This window comes from Jaculus jaculus, chromosome 1 (assembly GCF_020740685.1).
Source record: "Jaculus jaculus isolate mJacJac1 chromosome 1, mJacJac1.mat.Y.cur, whole genome shotgun sequence".
Classification (NCBI taxonomy): domain Eukaryota; kingdom Metazoa; phylum Chordata; class Mammalia; order Rodentia; family Dipodidae; genus Jaculus; species Jaculus jaculus.
Genome location: NC_059102.1, coordinates 44,875,994 through 44,902,148, shown reverse-complemented (window position 1 = coordinate 44,902,148; position 26,155 = coordinate 44,875,994). Strand labels below are relative to the sequence as shown.

Below are 26,155 nucleotides of genomic sequence, written 5' to 3'. Positions count from 1 at the left end.
TTGGAGGGCAGTTGGTTTCCACCATGATAGACATGCCACTATTGCACACCTTGGTTCATTTGGCCTGGCTGGAAAATTAAAGGCTTGCAGTGTCCACTGTTGAGTATCTTCACTGGTGGTATCTCTTTCTCCCATTGAACTGCATGTAGAATGGCTTCTTCCAGCTTTCTGTCAACTGGTCTACATGGAGGACATTATCAGTTCAGTTCCAGCAGGATTTCTCAGTGGCCTTGCAGCCCAAGTATGTGGAGTCTTCAGCAATAGGGTCTTACCATCTATTCCTGTGGGAAACCAAAGGCCTCAGCAATGGCCTATAATGTTTTGGGGGCAGACCTCCATAACCAACAACTCACAGGAAGGTATTCCATCCCTGTCACTGAAAATTTTCTAGCAACAATCTACGGCTCCTGAGTGTTCCATTGTCACCCACCACCACTGTGTTTGGTGTTATCTGTGACCTTAGTTCTAATAGCATTTGTTTGATGAATTTGGGGGCCCCCATTTAGGTGCATATATGCTTAGGATTGTAATGTCCTCCTACTGGAGGGTTCCTTTAATCAATATAAAATGGCCTGCCTTATCTTTCTTAACTAATGTTGGACTGAAGTCTATCTTGTCATATATTAGGATAACAACTACTGCTTGTTTTCTAGGTCCATTTACTTGAAACACTGTTTTCCAACCTTTCACCCTAAGATAGTGTCCATCCTTTGTAGAAAGGTGGGTTTCTTGGAGGCAACAAATTGAAGGATCCTGCTTTTTAACCCAGTCTGCAAACCTATGTCTTTTCGTTGGGGCAATGAGGCCATTGATATTAAGATATATTATTGAAAGGTGTGTATTCATTTTTGCCATTTTTTTTTTGTAGTTCTTCTGGTTTTACCTTTGCTCTCTTGTGTTAACTAGTATTTGAGTACTGTTTGGTTTTTCCTGGTTCCTTATATGTGTGCTTTTCTTTTTCTTCAGCATGGAGGATTTTTTCAAGTATTTTCTGTAGAACTGGTTTTGTCTTCAAATACTCCTTTAACCTACTTTTGTCATGAAATTTCCTTATTTCTCCGTCTATTTGAATGGATAGCTTTGCAGGATAAAAGTAACCTTGGTTGACAGTTGTTATCTTTCAGAATTTGGAATACATCACTCTATGGCCTTCTGGCTTTTAAAGTTTGTGTTGAGTAACCTGCTGTAATCCTGATAGGCTTGCCTTTGAGGTAACTTGGTTTTTCTCTCTGACTGCATTCAATGTTTTTTCTTTGGTTTGCATGTTTGGTAGTTTAATGATAATATGGCAAGGAGAGAGGTTCTTTCCAGGTTTTGTCTGGGTGGTATTCCTGTATCTGCATTGGCACCTCTTTCCCAATTTGGGGGAAGTTTTCTTCTATGATTTTGTTGAAGATGCCAACTATGCCTTTGGAGTGGAATTCTCCTACTATGTCCTGAATTCTTATGTTTGATCTTTTCATAGTGTCCCAAATATCTTGAAATCCCCACTTATACTTTTCCATAAGTTTGTCTTTCTCTTTGTTGGACTGTATTAGATCTGCCACCTGGTCTTCTAGCTTAGATATTCTGCCCTCTCCTTCATCCATTCTACAGAGTTTTTTTCTACAGAGTTTTTTGTTTATTTATTTATTTCATTAACTGTGTTCTTTATTGCCAGTAATTCTAACTGATTTTTCTTTATTATTTCTGTTTCCTTATTTATGTCTAGTATTGACCTCTTTATTTCATTAAACTGGTCCTGTGTCTTCTTTGCTTCCTTTGATTTCTTCTTTGAGTTCTTTGAACATATTTATAATCATTCTTTTGAAATCTTTCTCAGGCATTTCCTCTAACTCATTCTCACTAGAGGTCATTTCTGATGCATTAATACTTTTTGGTGGATTTATATTGTCTTGAGTTTTGGTGTTTATTGTATTATAATGTATATATTTTTGCATCTTGGATTATTTAATGATGGGATTTTCCAATTAGCTGGGTATTATGAGATGTATCAATCAATCTGATGTTATATATCTTCAGGGTAGGAGCTTAAGGCGCTAGGTGTGGTTCTGAAGACATTCAGGGTATCTACAAAAGTGACTCTAGGTGTTGGGTGTGCCTGCTATGAAAGTATTCAAGTAGGCTAAGAGGAACAAAATATAGGCAGATTCTAAAATTTAACTAAACAATGTACACTTTCAATGAAAAACAGTACAGATTATTTATCCAAGAGTAGGTATTATGACAACCAGATCCTCTGTCTGTCCCTTAGGCTGTGTGGTGCCTCACCCACTCCCTTCATCCTGACAAGGCAGTTAAGATTTCTGGACTGTAGAGGGTTCCAGGTTATCTTGTGACCAGTTGAGACCCTTCTCTAATGTATAACAGAAGAGTAAACAAAGCCACTATAATTCAAGAAGCAACAAATAACAAGTCCCAAATACAGCTTATTTAAGAATGGCAAATTTGACCATCCATCCAATTTAACAGATAATTTATCCTGATATGGAAGGTGCAATTAGCATTTCTGGTTCAGGCATATATACCAGGTTTATTAGGCAGGTACTGACCTGGTGTAATCCCAGTTGCCTTTTGGGATGATTTTGGTCTCAGCTGTGCTCTTGATTGGGTCCCTTTTTGGTGCTCTGTCAGTTCAAGTAGGCGTGGCTGGGTCCCTGGACTGCTGCTCTGCTCCTGAAGGCTGGGCACTGGTGGTGGGGGAGGGGAGGAAGCCGATGTTGCTCTAGTTTGCCCGCTGTTCCACGCATTCTTCTACCTTGTGATCTGCTCCGTTCCTCACTGCCGTTCTCCCTTCACATTTCTTGAGTTTGTGGAGAGCTCCAGTGTGAATGGAAAATCCCCTCACCTAGCTTTTCCTGCAGCTCAAGCCTCATGCTAATTTTTTATAACAGATTTTCATCTGCATTTCATTTTTCAGCTTTTGATAGAAACATAGGTCTAGAAAACAGCACTGGGGGAAGACAAGAAAGAAAAAGATAAAGGAGGAATTATGCCTGAATAATGCTCTAGAGTCTCACTAGAGTGCTGGGTTTAGGCTTGGGCTTAGGCGTGGGTCTTTCCACTGGCTTTATCAGGGTGTCTGGGAAAGATGAGGCAGATGGTTCACTGCACAAACATCCCAACTATGTAGTGAACAGTACAAATGTACTGCCCTCTTGGAGAAAGGACACCATTTTTCCCAATCTTTCTTGATGTAAGAGAGAACTGGGTTCTGTTTGAATTGTTATATAATACCAGTGGACCATGGGCATAGTTGAGTTAATTTCTGCCCATGTCATTAATATCTCAATACTGCTTCTTATGTTTATTTTGACATAAGCAAGAAGTTGTACAAGAGCCTATGGATTCATTTATTTATTCAATCAATAACTTTTTACTAAAAACCATCTAATTTTGTGCTAGCTCTTGATATACCCTAAATTTCTACATCATGGTACTCCTCATCTCTATACATAAAAATTTAACTCAAAAAAGCTGGGCGTGGGGCTGGAGAAATGGCTTAGCAGTTAAGTGCTGGCCCGCAAAGCCTAAGGACCATCGTTTGAGGCTTGATTCCCCAGGACCCACGTTAGCCAGATGTACAAGGGGGCGCACGTGTCTGGAGTTCGTTTGCAGTGGCTGGAAGCCCTGGTGTGCCCATTCTTTTCCTCTCTTTCCCTCCTTCTGTCTCTTGCTCTCAAATAACTAAATAAAAAAAAAATTATTCTGTCCACCAATCAGGCAACAGGTCTACAACTAGCGATCCTGCAGCCTTGGCCTGGGATTATAGATGTGAGCCACCACAATGGACACCCTTTCTGGGTTTTCTTTGTCGGGGTGAGGGGCACAAGCTTATATGCTGTATTGTATCCCAGGCTGACATCCAATTAGTGATCCTCCTGCCTCAGTCTTCTGAGTGGTGGAATGGCAGGTGTGAGCCACCATACCCAGATGGAGGCATCATGTCTTGGCTCAGAGCTCACATGTCCCACTCCCTAAGACCATGGTCCTCCTTGGCCACCTGCCTATACGTAGCCAGCCTGGGATACCTGGAACCCTGTCTCAAATCACACTCAATGGTCTAGGGACACAATTGTACCTTTGAAATACTGTAATGTGTTCATGTTGCCTTGATGGGTTTGAGGTTTCTGTATTTGCAGCTATTGTCAGAGCCCGTCTGTAGTTTTATACATTTGTCAATCCATAATATGATGTCTGTGCTGTGCACACTGGGCGCCCGATACCGTGAGAAACATTTCATTGCATGTAGAGTCCCGCTGGACTTGATGCGAATAATTGGGAGAGGCATTAAAGTGACACAAACATGCCTTGAAAAAAAATTAAAAATAAAAAAAGCAGAGCATGGTGGTGCACGCCTTTAATCCCAGCACTCGGGAGGCAGAGGTAAGAGGATCACGGTGAGTTCAAGGCCACCCTGAGACTTCATAATGAATTCCAGGTCAGCCTGGGCTAGAGTGAAACCCTACCTCGAAAAACAAAACAAAACAAAAAAATTTAACTCAAGCATAACCTCTTCCAAGAAATCAAACTTCCTCTTCTCCAAATCTTACAAATAACCCCCCACCATGTACAATTTGGAAGTGAAGAGCCAGCAAGTATTCCCAGTACAACTGGGAAAATCATATTATTGCTTTCTTGACTGGTTTCTCTTACCCTTAATCTTCAAGAAAATATGGGCCAGTGGACTATTTCCTGTCTTTCCCAGGAAGAATGAACCAAGGGAAAGTGACTTAAGTCTAAAACACCAATCAAGTACATACAATGTGTGCTAGTTTCAATGGATATTCCACAATAAATTCAGGAGTTTATGAAAGCTTGTAAGCCACCTAGTTGGAGGAGGTGTCACTGTGGGAGGATCCTAGGGTCCAGCTCTAAGGTATTACTGGGGGCTCATCTGAATTCAGCCTAAGGTATGCAGAGTGCTTGTGCTCTGCCTGGGGGTTCCTGGGATGTGCTTGCTTCTGGTGCTGGTGGTGCTATTTCTCTATGCATGGACCTGTGAAAAAGGGCCAACTTCTTCTCCCATTATGTAATTCCTCTGAATCTGTAAACTTCAATAAATCCCATTCTTGCCATCAATTGTGCCTGGTTTGGAAGTTCATCCCAGGAAGGTAAGGCCTACTACAACACCATGAATGAACAAATCCAAGGAAGTCAGAGGTCTTTGGGAATACATCCACAGGCTATTCTGGGTAAAAATCCCACCTTCTAGGTTGTCCCATGGAAGAAGAAAGAATCCAATATCCATCCCCTCTGAGCCCAGGATAACAAGAGTAGCAAGATTCCTCCTGTTGGCTGCTTGTGAGAATTAAATTTGGATAGTGAATAAAGCATAGTTGTAGCAATTTTACAGTAGTTATGTGTCAGATATTACAGATATTTCCAGGGTATTCTTCAAACTACAGGCCTTGTTGCCTCAGCCACATTTGACCTTTTATCCTTGCTTACTTCCCCTAGCCCCATTTTCTTCCCTCTTTCCATTCCTCCCTCTCCTAAAACTTTTTATCTTTCTCCCTTCCTACTTCCTCTTTCTTTTCCTCTTGTCCTCCTTTCTCTTTTCTTTTTCCTGTTCTCTCCCTAACCAGTTGTCCTATTTTCTCTGCTTGCTTTGATGATCCACATGTAATTCCACCACTATGTTATCTAAGCCTTAGATTGGTCAACTTAAAATGTGGATGGTGAAGTTTAAAAGCTAGTACTTATCTGTTTTTAAAAAAATAGTAAACTACATAAATAAGTATAGGTGGATTGGCTGGCCCTCAGAATAGTGCTATATGATTTGTATCTATTCATTTTATTTCTTGCTATTACTCCTCATCTTCACCTAGGTTCAGGGAGTGGAAATCCTAAAGGGTGCAATCCCATAGCAACAACACTATGACTTTTAAAGAAATAAGCCTACCTTGCCTCATGTTAGCATCAGTGGATTTTTATCTTAATCACTTTCTCTGCATATTAGGCATATTTTGGCTAATCTATATTTTCTCATCATAGGCAAAGATGCCTCCTTATTGAAAAAATGTGCAGTGCATTTTCTGATGAAAATCATCAGGTTTGTTTTATGTAACCTTTTTCTATTTGCAGAGGATTTGTGTTTTGCTTTGATTTTATCTGGGAAGTAGCAGATGCTGAAAAAGGTCTAATATTTCTTCCTTACTAAAGTTAACCCAAAGTGGGTGTGGTAGTACCTAACTGTAATTTCAGCACTCGAGGGGGCTAAGCCAGAGCATGGAGGGTCCAAACAGCCTAGGATATATATAGAAAGAACCTGTCTCAAAATAAGTATTAAGTAAATAAATTCAGTAAGAGAATCAGAACCAATAAATTTTTTTTTAAATTTATTCATTTATTTATTTGAGAGTGACAGACAGAGAGAGAAAGAGGCAGATAGATAGAGAGAATGGGCGTGCCAGGGCCTTCAGCCACTGCAAATGAACTCCAGACGCATGCTCCCCCTTGTGCATCTGATTAACGCGGGTCCTGGGGAACGGAGCCTTGAACCTGAGTCCTTAGGCTTCACAGCCAAGCGCTTACCAGAAAGCCATCTCTCCAGCCCCAAAACCAATAAAAATTTTAAGGAACATTACTCACAGTTTTGTCCCCAGATGGGGAAGAATGTGTAATGGTGTTGTCCTGATGGACGAAGTCCTAATTAGTGGACCCTTTTTATTTAGCCATAGACGTGTCTGCGCAGCTGACGGCACATTCGTGAGCGGCAAGAGGCTGGAGCTGCTCGTTGGTAATGCATACGGGATCCTCACACTGGTCAACTAAGAATTGGTAGAAGAGGAAGGGGCCTGGCCTATTTTAGTAGTTCCACCATTGTAGTTGAACTTTCTGGCTTCAAGAACGCTCATAAAAGTAGAAACTTCAAATGAATGGGGTTCACGCGACCTTGTCTATTTCTTGTGAAAAAATAAGACGTTTTAGTTTTGCATGTCTTTGGCTAAACCAAGTTGTCTCTAACTGTTCATCTCTGACAGAGACCTGCCATCTTGTGGTTGAAGATGCTGGCTGCTCCACGACCTTAGCCATAACACAGGACTCCTAACCTGCCAGTTCCTACCTAGTAAAACACCCTTTTTTCTCCGACTGTCCTCGGTTGAACTCTCAGGATCCCTCCCTCCCTCTCCCTCCCTCTCTCTTTGCATCTTTCTCTCTCCCCCAGTAAGCATATTTTAATTTTAATTTTTTTTAAAGATAGGGTCTCACTCTAGGTCTCACTCTAGTCCAGACTGACCAGGAATTTGCTATTAGTCTCAAGGTGGCCTCGAACTCCCAGGGATCCTCCAACCTCTGCCTCCCGAGTGCTGGGAGTAAAGTCGTGCGCCACCACGGAGAAAGGAAAGAAACCACTCCGCCCCCGCGCTCTTTAGCCTGTCCAGCCCTTAGACATGTGGCTTCATGACAGGCACTCGGTAGATGCATTTCCAATGAGCCACTTTCTGCATTAAAATATAAGTGGAATCGTGGGAGATTTAAATCCCTATAGAGGAACTAAGCACTCTCATGGACAACAAAGGACTAAAGTCTAGGGATTTGAACATACTGACTTTACTCAACGGGAGCGACTGGAGGACCGCGCAGGAAAAACCACAACTCCCAGCATACACGAGGGGTGGCCTACAACTCCCAGCATGCCCCAGGGGCGGACCCGCGGCTGCGCAGACTGGTGCGCGCGAGTGCTCTCGGGACGTCAGCATGGCGGTGTTTGCAGATTTGGACTTGAGAGCGGGTTCGGATTTGAAGGCTCTGCGCGGACTGGTGGAGACCGCCGCTCACCGTGAGTCAGGCTGCCTTCGCGGCCGCAGCCCTGCCCCTCCGACCCTCGGGCTTCTCCTGACAGTTCTCCCGGGCCCCGATCCTGATTCCCTTCGGTGGCAGCGGTGGGATGCTCGGGTCACTGGCGCGGGAAACGCAGAGGTTCTGGGGAGCTGTGACTTGGTCCTGCTGCGTCTGTCTGTCGTGCAGCGAGGGGAACAGAGGCGCAGGGTTGGCGTAGGGGCTTGCAGCTGATGGACGACAGAAGCCGGGTCAAGACTGTAGGCGTAGAATAGCCCCAAGCCAGTGATTTTCGTACCTGTCTTTCCTGACACGCACGACAACATCTGGGCAAGCCCGGCAAGCTGGGGCACATACGAGGAAGCCCAGAAAATGGGGAGGCTGTGGGGGCGGCGTTAAGTCTTGAAGGAAAACTAGAGGGAGGGTAAGAAGAGGCAGGGGACGTTCTGGACCGGAGGCAGCGTGGCCAGAATATTAGAATGTTATTTGTGTTTGTATCCAAGGAAGTGAAAGCCTGAGAGATGAGACCTTTCTTTTTTTTTAATTTTCTTTTGTTTATTTATTTGAGAGTGACAGACAGAGAAAGAGGCAGAGAGAGACAGAGGCAGAGAGAGACGGAGGCAGAGAGAGAGAAAGAGGCAGCGAGAGAGAAAGAATGGACGTGCCAGGGCCTCCAGCCACTGCAAATGAACTCCAGACGCGTGCGCCCCATCTGGCTAACGTGGGTCCTGGGGAATCGAGCTACGAACCGGGGTCCTTAGGCTTCACAGGCAAGCGCTTAACCGCTAAGCCATCTCTGCAGCCTAAGACCTTTTTAATCCAAGATAGTCATGAATTCTGTCTATCCAAGCAGGCCAGTGGAGGGATGAATTAATGATACAGCAACATCTGTTACTCAGAGACGAGCTCAGCTCATTGTCAGTGATTACTGATACTTTTATAGGTGGTGCTAGAAACGACCACCTCCTTGAAATTAATCCCTGTTTCCTCCTGCCCCCTTTATGAAATACAGTCTTCCTTGGGTATACACTGAGGGAGTGAATCCAGCACACTCTTCCTCCTACCTTCCAATCCAAAAATACTGCAGTTTCTTATATGAATGAGGGAGTGTTTGCATATAACCGGCACTCATCATCTGGGATACCTGCACCTGGCACAGGGCCTGCCAAGTAATGGATGCTCAGTACTTTATGGAAGAAGGAAAGATGTGGCTGGAGAAACTGATAGAAGGGAACCACTAGTTTGACATTAGCATGCATTCTTTTAATATTAATATCCTTTCATTTTATTGGTATGTAAGTTACTTTAAGATAAGAGTTGCTTAGTTTCTGGCCACTTGGGAACTTCAGGTGTGGGTGAGTTTTCCCTCTGCTGGGCCTGGACTTGAATCAGGCCCAGCCAGATTGAGCCGAGGGGAGTGCCCCTAGTCCTTACCCTCCAGGTAAGGACTTATTTCCTCCAGCTTCCTATATGGCAGGAGCTTCTTGAACTTTCTTTTCTCTCTTTTTCTTTCCATGGTTTTTCCAGGCCCTCTATGTGGGATCTCTAGCCACATGGGTGCCTTTCCTTGGCTCTGTACTTTCATCAATGTAATAATTTAAATTTTTTTAAAATGAGGGTTGCTTAGATATATTTTTGATAGGCCATATCTCAAAACATTACAAACTTTGATAGTGATAATAATGATGGTGATGATGATGATTATGCAATCCCCTGGCCTCCAAGAATTCCTCAAAGGGTCTTCTGATGGAGGGCAACTAAAAAGACAGCAGTGGTGTGAGGGAGTCACCACTTCATGGCTCCTTAAGAAAGAGGAAATAGAAAGGTCCCTCCAGAGGAAATAACTGATAATAAGAGAAACAAAGGTAGAAACTTGCTGGGCTAAAAACTGAACAAAGGGGCATGAAAGAGAAGGCTGTTTGGCAAGCAGAAGCACAAAGTTATGAGACCTTAGTGTTGTGCTAATAATGAATCATGACCTAATTATATGCCTACACTGTTCTAAACACATATATTATTTCATGTAATTCTCAAGGCAAGCATTAAGTACCTGGTTTTGTAAACATTTGGCATATGAAGATCCTGTGACCTAACATGAAGTAACTGTAAATGGCAGTGCTAAGATTTGAAAGCAGACAGAATCTCCCTATAAAGTCTTTGCTAAATTGCCTCCTACTCTTCTTTCCAGTAATGGGGGTGGAACCCAGGGCCTGTGCATTCTGGGCAAGCACTGTAACTCTGACGTACATACGCAGCCACATCTCAGTCTTGAATCTAAGATCAGGATGGCCTTATTGTACAGGAAAGAGAATATTAAAAGAAATGTTGTATTTTTCTTTTCAGTTGGATATTCAGTTGTTGCCATCAATCATGTTGTTGACTTTAAGGAAAAGAAACAGGTAAAATAAAATTTTTGAACTTAATAAGTCAATGAATATTAAGTATTTATAAATACTTTCAATTGCCTTGGAAATATGAAAGCTAGAAATGAATATTGTCTTAGTTACTTTTCTAGTTGCTACGACTACATACCTGACAAAAGCAATTTAAGGAAGGAAGGAAAGAAAGGAGAAGAGAGGAAATAGAAGGAAGGAAGGGAGGGAGGGAGGGTTTATTTTGGCTCACAGTTTGAGAGTAAAGTCCACCGTGTTGGAGAACTCAAGGCATTTGTTAACATGAGCATGAAGCAGATGATCACATTGCATCTGCGGTGAGGAAGCAGAGAGCACAGAGTGCTGGTCTTCAGCTCATTTTCTTCTTTTTGTTCAGTTCTAGACTCCAGGTCATGGCATGGTGCTGCCCATGTTCATGGTGGGTCTCCCCACTCAGTCAAACCTTTCAGGAAACCATCCTCATAGACATAACCACGGTGGCCTCAAACTTGCTATGTTGCCAAGGATGACCTTGAATTTCCTATCCTCTTGTCTCCACCTCCTGAATGCTAGGATTACAAGTGCTTGTCACGTATGCCATGCTGAGGATGGAACCCAGGGCTTCTTATATGTACTGCAAGGGCTCAACCTACTGAGCAATATTCCCAGACCCCAAATATATATATGTTATTTTTTGTTACACCCAGGCTGACCTGGAACTCACTCTGTAGCCCAGGTGGGCCTAAATTTATGCCTTTAATCCCAGCCCATGGGATCCTTCTACTTCAGTTCTGGGGTTAAATATGTGATCCACCACACCCAGCAAGCATTTTAGTTAATATTAACTAAGTTAGTTTCAAAGATGTTTACAAGTGCTTGTCATTAACCGAACTGTAACTTCAATATTTGACTTTATCTCTATTTTGGACTCATTAACTAATTTCCCTTTAAATAGACTAGCAAATATGTATATTTCTTTTTAGGCCAGCAACTTTATTTTATAGACTATTTCTGTCCCCCAAATTATTTATCTCTCTTATTCACTGATGTTCTTAACTGCTTCTCTGCTCCTTAGTTTTATTTTTAAATTTTAAATTATTTATGAGAGAGAGAAAGAGAGAGGGAGAGAAAGAAGCAGATATATATAGAGAGAAAGAATGGGCATGCCAGGGTCTCCAGCCACTGCAGAAAGGATCGAACCTGGGTCCTTAGACTGCACAGGCAAGCGCCTTAACCCCTAAGCCATCTCTCTAGCCTGAGTTTCCTTTCTTGCAAAGAGGGGGAGGGCATATAGTCCTTTTGAGAAACTAGAAACCAGAAATTAGCTTTCTTTAAAAAACAAGTTTGTTTTGCCTGAAAAGTCCTGAAGTTATTTATTATGCCTCATATCTTAAACATGTATAGTCTAGATTGACTGCTTATCTTTTTTTTTTTTTTATTTTTAAGGAAATTGAAAAACCAATAGCTGTTTCTGAACTCTTCACAACTTTACCAGTTGTACAGGTAGGTGTTTTAGTGTTTAAGCACTGTAATACCTATTCAAGTGTGCCTGCCTTCTCTTTGAGGTCTCACCTTTCCAGCAAGGCTCAGCTTTCTGTAAAACACTCTCTTACTGTCAGTTCAGTACATGTTAGTGGTCTTCCTTCCTGACATCCCATGGCTTTTTATTTATCTCATCATTGAAGTTTAATATACATGCATTGCCTTTCCTCTTGCTGCATTATAAGGTAGGCTTTATTTATTATCTTCACTGCTCCTTTTAGGAAAATCACCCAGTTGTGTCTTATACTTCTTGATAAAATATTTTTTATAGGGAAAATCAAGACCGATTAAAATTTTAACTCGATTGACGATTATAGTTACAGATCCGTCCCACTGCAATGTTTTGGTAAGTGCATTATTTTTCTTTTCCTTTTGTCCTTCTGAAGTGCATTAATTAATGTTAAACATTATTGCATTTTGTCTTACCCCATTCTTCTACCTCTTTGCATCCCTCCAATCTATGACACCTGCCTGTTCTCCCTATTTGTAAAGTTCACACAGGATAATATATGTCTTTTCTACTCAAGGCACATGTATACCAACACCACAATTAAAGAATTCTCTGTCAACTCTTCATTGAAATCACCTGAGGCAGACAAAGGCAGGAGCTGGTATATTGCTGTGAATAATAGTAACATAGTTCTTGAACTGTAGAACTTAATAGTTTAATTGTCAAGGCAGGCAGTAAACAAATAATAATTACAAGTGTAAAAAGGGTCCTGGAGGGGTGGCTTAGCAGTTAAGGTGTTTGCCTGCAAAGCTGAAGGATCCTTGTTCGATTTTCCAGGACACACGTAAGCCACATGTACAAAGAGGTGCATGCGTCTGGAATCTGGAGTTCGTTTGCAGTGGCTGGAGGCCCTGTCATGCCCATTCTCTCTCTCTCTGTCTTTCTCTATCTCAAATAAATAAACAAAATATATTTGAAAAAAAAAAGTTTAAAAAGGGAGAAGTGACAAGTAAAAGATGTTTTGAGAGTGTGCAATGTGAATAAGTTTCTGTTCCAGCTGGTGCCAAAGAATCAGTGTCATATAGGTGACTAGTGGGAAAGAAAGTTTCTATAGATGGAGAATTCACCAAAGTTCCTAAAGCCAGTGAAAATGGTGTGCTCTGGGAAATGAAATGATACCATTTTAGATTAGCCTAGGAGCTGGCTATCTAGGATGAGTTTAGTGAGGAAGGCTTAGATAAGGATTAAGATCAAGAGATTTACTTTACAAAGATTGGATTAGAGAAGGTGAAAGAGATTTGAGAAGCTTGTGGAAGGATTGAGTGGATTGGGTGATAATTATAGGATGATGATTCCCTGTGTGGCCTGAGGAGCCTGGTTAGGTAGATGATAGGGGTCATTAAAAAAGGCAGGGGCTGGAAGGATGGCTTAGCAGTTAAGATGTTTGCCTACAAAGCCAAAGGACCTAGGTTCAATTCCCCAGGACCCACATTAGCCAAATGCACAAGGGGCACATGTATCTGGAGTTTGTTCACATTGGCTGGAGGCTCTGTTGTGCCCTTACCCATTCTGTCTCTCCCTCTTCCTCTGTCAAATAAATAAATAATAAACTTAAAAAAAAATAAAGACATGTTTGAGGATGTTATGTTGGGGATATGGTGGTGGTTTTAAAAATTCCAATGGGCCCTACTAGATGAGCGATTGAAACAATGCAGAAGAATGAGAATTAAAATGCAGTTTTGGTCACTGTAGAGTGACTGCAATCACAGGAATAGGTGAAACTCCCTGCTTGGAGTGCCATGTGGCAAGAGCAGATCTAGGACAGTTTTGAGGAACTTCCCCATTTGGTGGTAGAGTAGAGAGAGCACGAGTGAGTATTGGAGCCAAGGAGGGGCCGCCCTCAGAGGACAAGAGAGAAAACGGGAAGGAGGAAGGAAAGGTCAGTAGTATCCGTGCATCTGTGCAATGAGGCTGGAGAAGGAGACTTGAGAAGTAAGTCTTGTGCTTACTGATGAGAAAATCATTAGCTGATGTTCCTGTGGCCGTGCTGCAGATGGGTGAATGGGCACTGCAGACTTCTCCTGCACTTGGAGAAATCTGGCCCCAAAGGAGTATAGAGAGTATAGAGAGCACAAGATGGTTGGTAAACAAAACTTGCTATAAAATTTTATTTGTTAGATGGGAGAGATTTAAGTTTGCCTTTTGATAGAAAGATCAAGTGGGAAGCGAGAAAGCAAGATCCGTAGAACAGACATCTCTATCATAAAACAAGTGGTCAGGGACAGACTGGCCCACTTTATAAGAACTAGCATTGCTAAAGAACTTTTGAAAAGCCAAATTTTGTACAGTCTAAGGCTGTTCCGGCTGTCTGGGCCCAGGTAAGCATGCATGGAGCTGAGAAGACCAAGGCTCACCAATCTCAGCATAGATTTGTCCACGAACCCACTTACCTGCTGAAGCAAGGCAATGGCTGCTTCTCTTGAACCTGTCTCCAACTTTTATTATGATGCCCCATCTTCCATAAAACAAAGAGTTGTGAAAATCAAGATGCCAACAGGCAGAGAAAAAAATATTGCACATTGTCTCATTATTCAAAGATCATATACTTGGAACATATTTTCCAGTCTTCACAGACAAACTCATTCAATATTGTCTGAGGTTCTCATTTGTAAACAATAACTATTACCCATATACTCAATCCTAGGACTCAAGCATTTTCCTGTGCATCTAGCATTTTATTTTGTACTTAGCAGTATTCTCATTGTGAACTTAATTGCATCACAATTATATATACATTGCATTGAATGCACGAAACTTAGTCTCATGTATTTTTGTCTTACAAAAATGAAAAAAAAAGTGGCTTAATTCCACTAAGCCATTGAGAGCAGATATATACTGTAATGATTTTGTATGCTCAGCATATAGGGAGTGCTCTGTTAACACTTGGTAAATAAGTTTGTAAAATTAAGAACCATGTTTAATTTTTAAAAAATGTATCTTAAACAATATTTGGCATGTGTTAAAATATAACAAAAGTAGGAAGGAGGGCTACTCTGTTATGTCAGTACTGGAGTGATTGGTTGTGACTATTAAAACAAATTGCCGTTTTCCCTTGGAAATATGGAAGAGAGTGTGATTGAAACACAGGAGGGCTGCAGAGATGGGTTAGCAGTTAATGCACTTGCCTGTGAAGCCTAAGGAGTCATATTTGACTCTCCATGTCCCAGGTAAAGCAGGCACACAAGGTGACACGGGCATGCAAGGTTGCACCTGCACAGAAGATGACACACGTGTCTAGAGTTCAATCACAGTGGCTGGAAGCCCTGCTGCACCAATTCTCTTACGTGTGCTTTTGCATTTAAAAAAAAAAAAAGGCCAGTCTGTTGGAGTTACCTAAAAGAAAAAGAAAAGAAAAAATGAAATTAAAGTTCATTTCAGAGAAAATTTTAAGGAATCTCCACTCCTGTCTTCTCCTCAGAACTACAAGCATATAACTAGACAGTGAATAGTTGTCTATAACTTCTCTTCCTTTCTTTCTTTCCTTCTTTCTTTCTTTCTTTTCAATTATTATTGACAGTTTCCATGATTATAGACAATAAACCATGATTATTCCCTCCCCTTCCCCTACTTTCCCCTTCACAGCTCCATTTTCCACCAGATCCCCTCTCCTTCTCAGTCAGTCTTATTTTGATGTCATCTTCTTTTCCTCCTATTATGATGGTCTTACTTAGGTTGTACCAGGCACTGTGAGATCATGGATCAAGACTATTTTGTGTCTGGAGGAGCACATTGTAAGGAGTCCTACCCTTCCTTTGCTTCTTTCATTCTTTTTGCCACCTCTTCCACAATGTACCCTGAGCCTTGGAAGGTGGGATAGAGATGTTTCAGTGCTGAGCACTCCTCTGTCACTTCTCAGCACTATGGTGCCTTTGGATCATTCCAGAAGTTGTCACCATCTGAAAATTGAAGCCTTCTTTAGCCAAAGATTTATGTCTTGTTAATAACTCAGTTCACCCAGGCATGGTGGCACATGCCTTTAATCCCAGCACCTGGGAAGCAGAGGTAGGAGGATCACTGTGAGTTTGAGGCCACCCAAAGACTTCATAGTGAATTCCAGGTCAGTCTGGACTAGAGCGAGACTCTTGAACTCCTGGACCTTATCCTTTTGTGCAGTCCTCTGACAAGCCGGGACTCCACACAGGTAACTCTATTCCCAGCCAAAGGTTTAGCTCTTTTTTAAATTAGCAAGAACAACAACAACAACAAAATGTTAACCAAGTGTGGTGGTGCACCCCTTTGTGTATATAACTTTTATACCAGTTGCTTTGTTAACATATTAGTCTTGGCACCCTAGCTATTTTTATGTGATATCTTACTCAGGAATTCTTTGTTAAAAATACTTTTATTTATTTACTTGCAAGCAGAGAGAGAGAATGGGTGCATCAGGTCGTTTTGCCACTGCAAACAAACTCCAGATGTATGCACCACTTTGTGCATCTGGCTTTGCATGAGCACTAGGGAGTTGCACTCAAGCCATTAGGCTTTGCAAGCAAGTGCTTAAGTCAGACTTCTTTTTTTGACTTAGTAACAAAGGATTTTTATTTTCAACTTTTCTATATATACTTAAAAGATATAAACACTGCATTACAATGGATTGAATTACATTCAGCTGAAAATATTTTCAATAAATACAGTTGCTTGTTCAATTTTGTCATAAGCTGACTTACTATAAACTGACCTACCATAATATGTACTGTTGAGAGGCTTTCTGATAAGTGTGTGAGATAAAGTGATGAAGTAAGTAAAGCTTAGAAAGGAAAAGGGTGATGGGCTTGATGGCTCATGATTATAATCTTAGCACCCAGAAGACAAATGAAGAGAATCACTGTGAGTTCAAGGCCAGCCTGAGCTGAGAGTGATTTCCAGATGGACCTGGGATAGAGTGAGACTTTAGGAAAAGAAAACAAAGGAAGTCATGTCTGGTTAGAGTGTTTAGATTGGCTAAGTCACTGAGCAGAATTCTGTGTTTGTATTTTTGTCATTGTCTCACATTCATTTTCTGTTACTAGAGAGCAACCTCTTCAAGGGTCCGCCTATATGATATTGTTGCAGTTTTTCCAAAGACAGAAAAACTTTTTCATGTAAGTATCAAATAAGAGGGCTTTTGTATTTAATGTATGTAATTCTGATGTTGTGTTATTGTAGGTGCCCTGTTCTCCCCATTGGAAACTTGAAAGAGTTTCATTTACATTTGGAGTTTTGGAATGTCTTGGGATATATTTAAGTGGTATATGATTTTGTTTTTATCTATCCTGGTAGACATTTCTCCTGTTTGTTTATCTGCTTCATTCACTTAGAACTTCTCTCAGATAAGTGTTGATCCATCCCTTCCTGCTCTAAAATCTCTTCAGTTTCTGCCCTTACCTGTTCCCACCTGTGAGGGAAGAAAAGGACAGGCTCCTGCTCCAAGATGGAGCCCATCTGTATGCCAGTGCATATGTCTGCCTTCAGCCTTCCAGAAAGTTTTCAGAATAAACTATCTGCTGTGATCCCATTTCCTGTTTTCCTGAGAGCCTGTGTGCATTGGATTCCTTTTTACTTTTCAAATTGACAATTCCATTGCTTTTCCAGGAAATGCAGGAATTTAGCATGCATACTTATTTTGTCTACTCAAGACAGAATGCCTTGGGCATTTAAATGGTTATGATAAAGGGAAACAGCAAAAAGTTGTGAATAGCTTTTTAGGAGTATAGTTTACTATGATCAAATGAGGAATAGCTGCTTTTAAATAGAGTTATGGAAGTTATCTTTAGGCTCAAAATAGATCCACCTTCCAAAAGTATGTCTTCCAAAAGGATATTACAGGGAAGAAAATGCTGGTCATAGATGGTTTAATTTTACCTCAGTTCTTTATAGAGCAAAATCTGTTCTAAAACTGTAAAGGTGTTTTTCTAAGTTTACCCAGTAGATGGAGCCATTGACTAAGGAGGCTTATGTATACAGTCCTTAAGGCGCACTATCAGTTATTAGTTAAACAAAGGTAAAGACCACAAATTCTCCAGAATGCCTGTCCCTTCTTTCTTTTTCTGGCTTCCTTTATGAAATGCACAATTACAATTCTCTCGTGTTTTGTTTTTGTTAAAGGAATGAGTAGAGCAAATAGTTCATACTCATCAAAGGACTGTGGGACTTTTTACAATTGCTCATTCTGCCCTCGCCTCTGGAAGGTTTGGTCTAGTTGTAGTTGAGTGTGTCAATCTGTCTGATTAAGTGTTGGATGCAGTGGTGTTCAAGACAAAGAGGACCATGGGCATTTCCAAATTTGTTAACAATCCTAACAGTTTTATTATTAAATGATAATAATTCACTCATCACATAGACTAAAAGTTGGTTATATAGCATGTTTATTGTTTACACCTGCTATCAGGATTAATTTGGAAGGTAATATAACTTATATTACATAACCATTTGCAGATGATGGTAGGAGAAGCACTCAAATGACATTTTGGCTAGAAAACATGTACTTGTATAACCTTCCAAAGGCTTGCTTTGTTTGTTTGTTTGTTTGTTGGAAGCACCGAGATCTGAACCAAGGACCTTGCACAGGCCAGGCGAGTACTTACTACTGAGCTATGTCCCCATCTTGTCCTCTGTGCATTTTGATGTAGGGTCTTGCTAGCCTTGAACTTCAGATTCTTTTGCCTCCATCTCTCTTAAGGAGCTGGAATTAGACATATGCCACTGTGTCTGGCCAAAGATTTCTACATATTTTTTTCCTTTAACTTGCATAGCAATTCTGTGGTAATCAGGATAAATATTTATTAATATTCCTATTTTATGGAGGAGAAAGCTGAGACTTAAATGATTTCTAGAAATCACCCAGCAAGTATGTAGGAGATATAGGGCTTTTAGATGAGAATGTAGTACATGTTCACCTAAGTTTTATCTTACGTATATTTCAGCTGGTTTTCCTCAAACTATTCAGATTTGAATTTCCTAAAAGCACATATTTGAAGATTATGGTTAGAGCAGCCAGCAATATTTTGGAAGATGGGAGAAATCTACAGATAATTCACAAAGTATTTTTGAAAATTGACTGCTTTTCAAAAAGTTACATGAGAACCGATTTTTAGGTTGTAAAATCTTCCTCTTTGTCTAAATCTTACCTGTTCTTTAAGACTTGAAGTTAGAGATCTTCCTGTATCCTAGAGAAAAAATTTAAAAGGACACTTTTAATTTTAAAGCTTTTCTAAGTATGTCATGGTTTGGGATCACATCACATGGAAGCAGTGTGTTGCAGCTAGTTGTGTTCCATAAATGTTTTTTTTTGCTTTGTTAAATTGATGATCCAGGATTCTAACAAGTATTCCTGTAGATATGCTAGTCTACAGTCTCTAAAGGGAATCTTAAAGGTACACATATGCATAAGTGCACACAGGCATATACATGTGGCTCTGACATTCTTTTAGCCCCCTCTTCTGCAAATTTCCTTGAGCCATGTTGGGTTCATTTTAGGTCTGCTCCAGTGATGAGGTCTTGGGAGCCTCTGTGTCTCTGGATATTTGCTTTTGTAGGAGTTGATTGTTGTCTGTGTCGATCTTCTTCGCCCTTGTGCTGGTACCAACTTAACCACGAAAACAGCACCCTTGCTTGTTTCACCAATTATTCTTACTTTCAGCTGGGGCCCTTTTGAGGTATGATGGGATGGTTCTCTCCTTAGGATCTGTGTCTATCTAAAAAAGAGAAGCAGATTCTATGATGGAGAGTAAAGTTAGCACCAGATACATGGAATAACCATTATTTTTTAGAGAGAACTTAATAGGTGTAGGCCCTCTTATGGCCCACGATTGATGGTAGCTTGATAATGGAGAGCGGGCTCATTTTTGGATATGGTTCTGACTTGTTTTCCATCTCCAGCTATGGGTTCCGTTCCACTGATTGGATCAGTTAGTCAAATCAAGAGCAGTTGGTTTCCCACAAAGGCTGTGTGCCACTGTTGCACTTGTGTGAGCATCACAACAGGTTATTTGCTGCTAATTGGGTTAGACCATGAGTTGCTTGGATAGATATTGGTCATTTCCCCCCCAGTTGCCCATTTAGCACCTTCTGGCACTAGACATGCTGACTGTCTGGGGACTGACTCTCTTCTAGCTTCCAGCCATATCAGTCTTGTTGCATGCCAACAGCATATGGTATCTTCAGCAGGAGGATCTTACCACTAACCTTTGGGTCATCAAGTACTCTGACAGAAATCTCTCATTCTTTTAGGAAACCTTGTAGGTCTGTCTGATCAAAAGCTCATTGTGGATGATAGCCACCTGCTGGTACTGGGGCTTACAGGTCAGTGCCCATGAAGAGAAGGAAGAAAAAGATAAGTAATATTAAAGAGTTGAGAGAGAAGCAATAGAAGATTAAGTTCAGTCTTCATCGTACCCTCTTCAGGGCCTTGTGACTCAGGTGTTCCTTCTAAGGGTGTAGTGCAGGTTCAACCATTTGGTCTGTCTTTTAGGATGTAGAATTTTATAATACCATTGTCGCTTGGGTCCAGATTTGTGTCTCCCACCCACTCCTCTGCCCTCCCCTCCCTCCCCACCTGCCCTATTGTCCGATCCTCAAGATGCTTGCTAGGTATGTCGGCAACTTGGGTAGAATCAGTTTAAGAGTGAGACTAGCCTGGACCTGAGTGAGACCCTACCTTGAAAAACCAAAAAAAAAAAAAAAAAAAAAAAGAGTGAGACTATGTGGCAATTATCTTTCTGTGATTGGGTGAGTTCACTGAGAATGATCTGTTCCAGGTTCAACCATTTTTCTTCAGATTTCATTGTGTCATTTTTTGTCACTGCTGTGTAGAATTCCATCATGTAGTTATACCACATCTTAGTTATCCATTCATCTAATGATGGACATCTGGGTTGATTCCATCTCTAAGCTATTATGAATTGAGCAGCTATACACATGGTTGAGCAAATCTCTGTGGACTGAGGCTTGGAGCTTTTAGGGTACATGCCCAGTAAGGGAATAACTAGATATGTTGGTAACTCTATAGTCAGATTTTTTAGGAGTCTCCATATTGCTTTCCAAAGTGGTTGTACCATCTTACATTCCCACCAACAGTGGATGAGGGTTCCTATTTCTCCACATCCCTGCCAACATTTATTTTCATTTGATTTTTTTAAGGTTGGGGTAAGGTGGAATCTCAGTTGTTTTAATTTGCATTTCACTGATGATTAGGGATGAGAAACATTTTCTTAGGTATTTGCCCTTTCTATTTCTTTCTCTGAGAACTGCCTGTCCAATTCTTTGCCCCATTTTGTGAGTGGGTTGTTTGACTTTTTATTGTTTAGGTTTTTGAGTTCTTTGTAGATTCTAGAGATTAGGCCTCTGCCACTTGGATATCCAGCAAATATTTTCTCCCATTCTGTGGGTAATGTATTGGCTTGGCTTATTGTATGTTTGTCTCACAAAAACTCAATAGGGAAGAGAGGTCAACAAAACCATAGAACAGTTAGATCTAAAGGACATCTACAGAACATTCCATCCCAAATCCACAGGCTATACCTTCTCAGCAGACATCATTCCCTGCATGATATCAGATCACAGTGCTATATTGTTAGAAATTAACAACAGAAGACCCACCAAGAATCCCATCAGCTCCTGGAAACTGGATAGCACATTTTTAAATAAATGGGTAGTGGATGAAATAAAAAGTGAAATTGTGAAATTTCTAGAAATGACTGACAATGAGAACACATGGTACCAAAACTTATGAGACACAATGAAGGTGGTCCTCGGGGGAAATTCATAGCACTAAATGCCTTCATAACAAAGACAGAGAGATCCCAAATCAGTAACTTAACCATCCACCTAAAGGCACTGGAAAAGCAAGAAAAATCCAACCCAAAAAATCCCCAGACAGAAAGAAATAATTAAGATCAGAACAGAAATTAATGAATTGGAAACTAAGAAAACAATTAAGAAAATTGACGAAACAAAGAGCTGGTTCTTTGAAAAAAATCAACAAGATTGACAAACTGATGACCAATTTGATCAAGCAAAAAGAAAAAGATGCTTCAAATTAACAAAATTCAAAATGAAAAAGGAGAAATCACAACAGACATAAGTGAAATTGGGAGAATTGTCAGGACTTATTTCAAAAAACCTCTACTCCACAAAACGGGATAATGTGGAGGAGATGGATAAATTCCTGGATACATACCATCTACCAAAGCTAAACTCAAAGCAGATTAATCTCCTGAACAAACCTATCACACTCATTGAGATTTGAAAGGTAATAAAAAAACGTCCCCCAAAAGAAGAGTCCAGGACCAGATGGCTTCTCAGCTGAATTCTATCAAACCTTAATGGAAGAACTCAAACCAATCTTTCTCAAACTGTGCCACACAATTGGAGAACAGGGAAAGCTCCCCAACTCCTTCTATGAAGCTAGTATCACCCTAATGCCAAAACCAGGCAGAGATGCCACAAGAAAAGAAAACTACAGGCCTATTTTCCTGATGAACTTAGATGCAAAGATCCTGAACAAAATCCTTGCAAACCGAATCCAACAACACATCGAAAGCATTATCCACCTTGATCAGGTGGGATTCATCCCAGGAACGCGGGGGTGTTTGAACATATGGAAATCTGTCAGTGTGATACACCATATAAACAAGGTTAGACACAAAAACCACATGATCATTTTGATAGTTGCAGAAAAGGCCTTTGACAAAATACAACATCACTTATCAAAACATTGGAGAGAATTGGCATGGTCAGTTTATATCTTAACACAATAAAGGCTATATACAAAGCTCCTAAAGCCCAAATAATACATAATGGGGAGGAAGGAATTCCCATTGAGATCAGAACAGGACAGGAGTGTCCCCTTTCACCTCTGTTCTTCAATGTAGTTCTGGAAGTCCTAGCTCAAGCAGTAAAGATAGGAGAAAGAAAGAAAAGGGATGCAATTTGGAAAGGAAGAAGTTAAGTTAGTTGTGTTTGCAGACAACATGATTCTATATGTAAGAGACCTGAGAGCCTTCATCCCAAAACTCTTGAAGGTGATTAAGTCCTTCAGCAAAGTATCAGGATACAAAATCAATGCACAGAAATCGGTAGCCTTTCTATATGCAAATGACAAAGATGCAGAGAAAGAAATAAGGGACATGGTCCCATTTTCAATAGCAACAAAAAAATAAAATACCTTGGAATAGTGTTAACCAAGGAAGTGAAAGATCTATACAACGAAAACATAAAAACACGCAAAAAAGAAATTGAGGAGGACTTGAGAAAATGGAAAGACCTCCCATGCTCCTGGATAGGCAAAATTAACATTGTGAAAATGGCAATCCTACCAAAGGCAATATACAGATTTAGTGAATTTTTGTTGTTTAGTTTTTTTGGTTTTTCAAGGTAGGGTCTCACACTAGGCCAGGCTGACCTGGAATTCACTATGTAGTCTCACGTGGCCTCAAACTCACAGTGATTCTCTTACCTTTACCTCCCAAGTGCTGGGATTAAAGGTGTGCACCACTACACCCACCTTGCATATTTGAATTTTTGATGGCTGCTGGGGAGGCAGGTGTTACTGCCAAGAGTATTGCTTCCCAGGCTCACTAAGTTACTGTGATTGTCTTGAAGCCAGGCAGCCTCTGATCACGGGTGTCCAAACCCTGCTGGCGGGTAAGGATGACTGCAGTGGGTGTTCTGAACAAGAGCACCTCTCTTTTCTCCATCCATTCCCCTGTTCGTGGTGTTGACTTCAGTTTGCCAACCTGGCCACCTGGTTTAGGTATATAAATATGTTATAATTGAAAGCAGGATAAATATGTTCATCAAGCCTTTACCCAACAGCATTGCCAAAGAGTTATTTTTTATTTGTTTTTGAGATCTTTTCATTACTTTTGATTATGGGTCCACCTCACCCTCCCTTGTCCCCTCAGTCTCACTGTACTCCTTTTCTTACCAGGGGCTCTGCCATGAAAAAGAAAGACTCCCCTTCCCCAGCAACCATTGTCATTAGCTCAACAGGCCTCCCAAGCCCCTCCCCTAATCTATAACAGAATGTTGACTAGCCCCATCATGTACAGGTCATGTGCAGGAAACCAAATCTGGTGTGAGTTCACGAGAGCAGTGGTTCATCCTTTCTGGAAGCCAGAGCTCTACAGTGCTCTTTCCTGTTCTCCAGTTCACTAGTGCAGTGACTTATCCTGTCTGGAAGCCAGAGCTCTAAGGTACTCTTCCCATCCTCCAGTTCACTAGTGCAGTGATTCGTCTTGTCTGGAATCCAGAGCTCTACAGTGCTCTTCCCCGTCCTCCAGTTCAGTAGTGGATTGGCTTGTCCTGTCTGGAAGCCAGAGCTCTACAGTGCTCTTCCCCATCCTCCAGTTCTTGCATTGTTTCTGTCCCATGCAAAGCCCTGGAGGGTTGATGTATATGTCTCATCAAGTGCTTTCAGCACTTGACTAGGTATGATCTCCATATTGACCACCTCCCACTTTATTTATTAAATCAATAAATTTATTTAAATTAATAAACTTCTGGGTTGGGCTGTACTGAGAGTAGAATTGCTATGAATAAGAAGATAAAGATTTAGGAAGCAAACTGACAAACAAGACAAGACTTCAATTTAGCAATAAGGTAATAGTAGTTTCTTCTCTAAGGCCTACTGCTTACGAGCCATGGACTTTTGACTTGGTTTTCAGTACCAGGCATGAATTCCCTCCTGTATACCAGGCCTCAGATTCAGTCACAGAGCTACTGGTTACACAGGAATCCTCATTCCACTACTGCTCCCAAGGGCCCATCAGTGTTGTAGAATACTAGGATTCAGCACTGGGAGGTCTTGATGACTTTTCTCTGCCAGCAGCCTGCATCATACCTACCACAGTGAGAAGTAGTCAGCAGGAAGGAAGCTGCGGCCTCAGCTGTGTGCTCCGCCCCTGCCTGACATGACATCCTCAGCAGTCAGCAGTAGGGTCTTACCTTTTGGTCCTGGTGTGCAGCAAAGAGCCATCGTGATAGCCTATATTATTGCAGGGCCTTCATAGGGCTGCTTTTAATCCAGCACCAAACAGTCAATTCTTTTTACCTCAATAAATCAAATGGCAAAATCAGAGCCAGCTAGGTATCTCCTGGCTTGCCCTCTGTGCTAACCTTTCCCCAGCTTTGTGTGCCTCCCCTTATTTTGCATTATCCTGCCTTCCTTACCTGGTTATTTTATTTTTCATGTGATTTTTGAAATAGTTTCAAAATACTTTGAGATAAGTGCAGAGTGTTGATCAACAAATAGTAGCAAAAGTAAGAACAAAGTAAAGGAAATAAAAACTGGAATAAAATGCACTCATCATTTATTTGTCTCAACTGTGCTTAACCATTTCTATAGACTATTTACATTAGCATGTGAACAAAATGCCTTCAGTAATGTCCTACTTGATATAGACTGGAGCTTTAAGCCTGGGACAATTACCTGGCCAAGAGTGCCTGGTGAATAGCTTATTAAAGAAGTAAACTGTGCACATATTCATGTTGGCTTAGTGCTTCCTTGGGTTTCAGAACAGTCACTTTCTGCTTTCTGGGATATTTTAAAGTAATAGTCTAGATACTGAACCTAATTTGCCAACCCAGCTAAGTGTAGAAGACAGAGTTAAACTCTTATAATCCCACTAGCGAGTCTCTACCCTCTTCTTTGAAGGAGTTCTATCAACATAGCAATTTCTTTCAGCTGGGTTACAGTTTGCCATTTGAACCATGCCTGAAAGAATGGTTTGAACAAGTCAATTCAATTTGTAACAAGTCAGGTGCATTTCAACACAAAACCACCATAATATAACCCATGCCTCTTTGCGTTTCTTTATGTCAAGTGTGACCTTAGCTCATTCTTACTTGTACCAGTTTTGGTTAGACTTACCTGTTTTTTCCCTCTCTCTTCACAGGTTGCTTGCACTCATTTAGATGTGGATTTAGTCTGCATAACTGTAACAGAGAAATTACCATTTTATTTCAAAAGACCTCCTGTTAATGTGGTAAGTATTACCCTTCCCATGGTATATTTTAGTCTGGAAAAAAAAAACAACTTGCATTAGCACATTGGAAAAAGGAACAGAAGAAATCAATGTCTTTAGAGGGAAAATCAAAGCCTAGGTAAAATAAAAAAGCCTTAGAAAAGAGAATTTTATTTCTAAGCTGACTGAACAGGAAAAGAAAGCTTAAATAAGAAGTTTGTAAGCTGGAAGTGGTGATACACCTATTGTCCTAGCTATCTCAAAGCTGTGGCAGGCGGGTCACTTGGGCCTAGGAATTCATCTGTCTGAAAGGGAAAAAAATATATATACACACACATATATATACACATGCGCACATATAGTCAAGTTTATAAAAGGGCTCAAAAAGTACTATTTATGAAAAATACTTCTTAAGTGGGTAGCTAATAATAATAGTTATAGCCTTAGCATTAAGGAAACAAAATGTAAAAAAAGAAATGAAAAAGAAAAGACACAGAGGGTCC

The 26,155-nt window shown here is 40.8% G+C and overlaps 1 protein-coding gene across 1 annotated transcript in view; it reads left to right on the top strand.

The window, feature by feature from the left end:
* The first annotated feature begins 7,688 nt into the window (after positions 1-7,688).
* The window catches only part of Rpp30 (ribonuclease P/MRP subunit p30), a 29,746-nt gene continuing 11,279 nt past the window's right edge, over positions 7,689-26,155 (top strand). The window contains exons 1-6 of the mRNA XM_004653207.3: positions 7,689-7,786; positions 10,129-10,184; positions 11,604-11,660; positions 11,971-12,045; positions 16,719-16,790; positions 25,584-25,673. Of these exons, the coding sequence (XP_004653264.1) occupies positions 7,705-7,786; positions 10,129-10,184; positions 11,604-11,660; positions 11,971-12,045; positions 16,719-16,790; positions 25,584-25,673 (432 nt within the window). The 5' untranslated portion in view covers positions 7,689-7,704. The remainder of the gene's footprint in view (positions 7,787-10,128; positions 10,185-11,603; positions 11,661-11,970; positions 12,046-16,718; positions 16,791-25,583; positions 25,674-26,155) is intronic.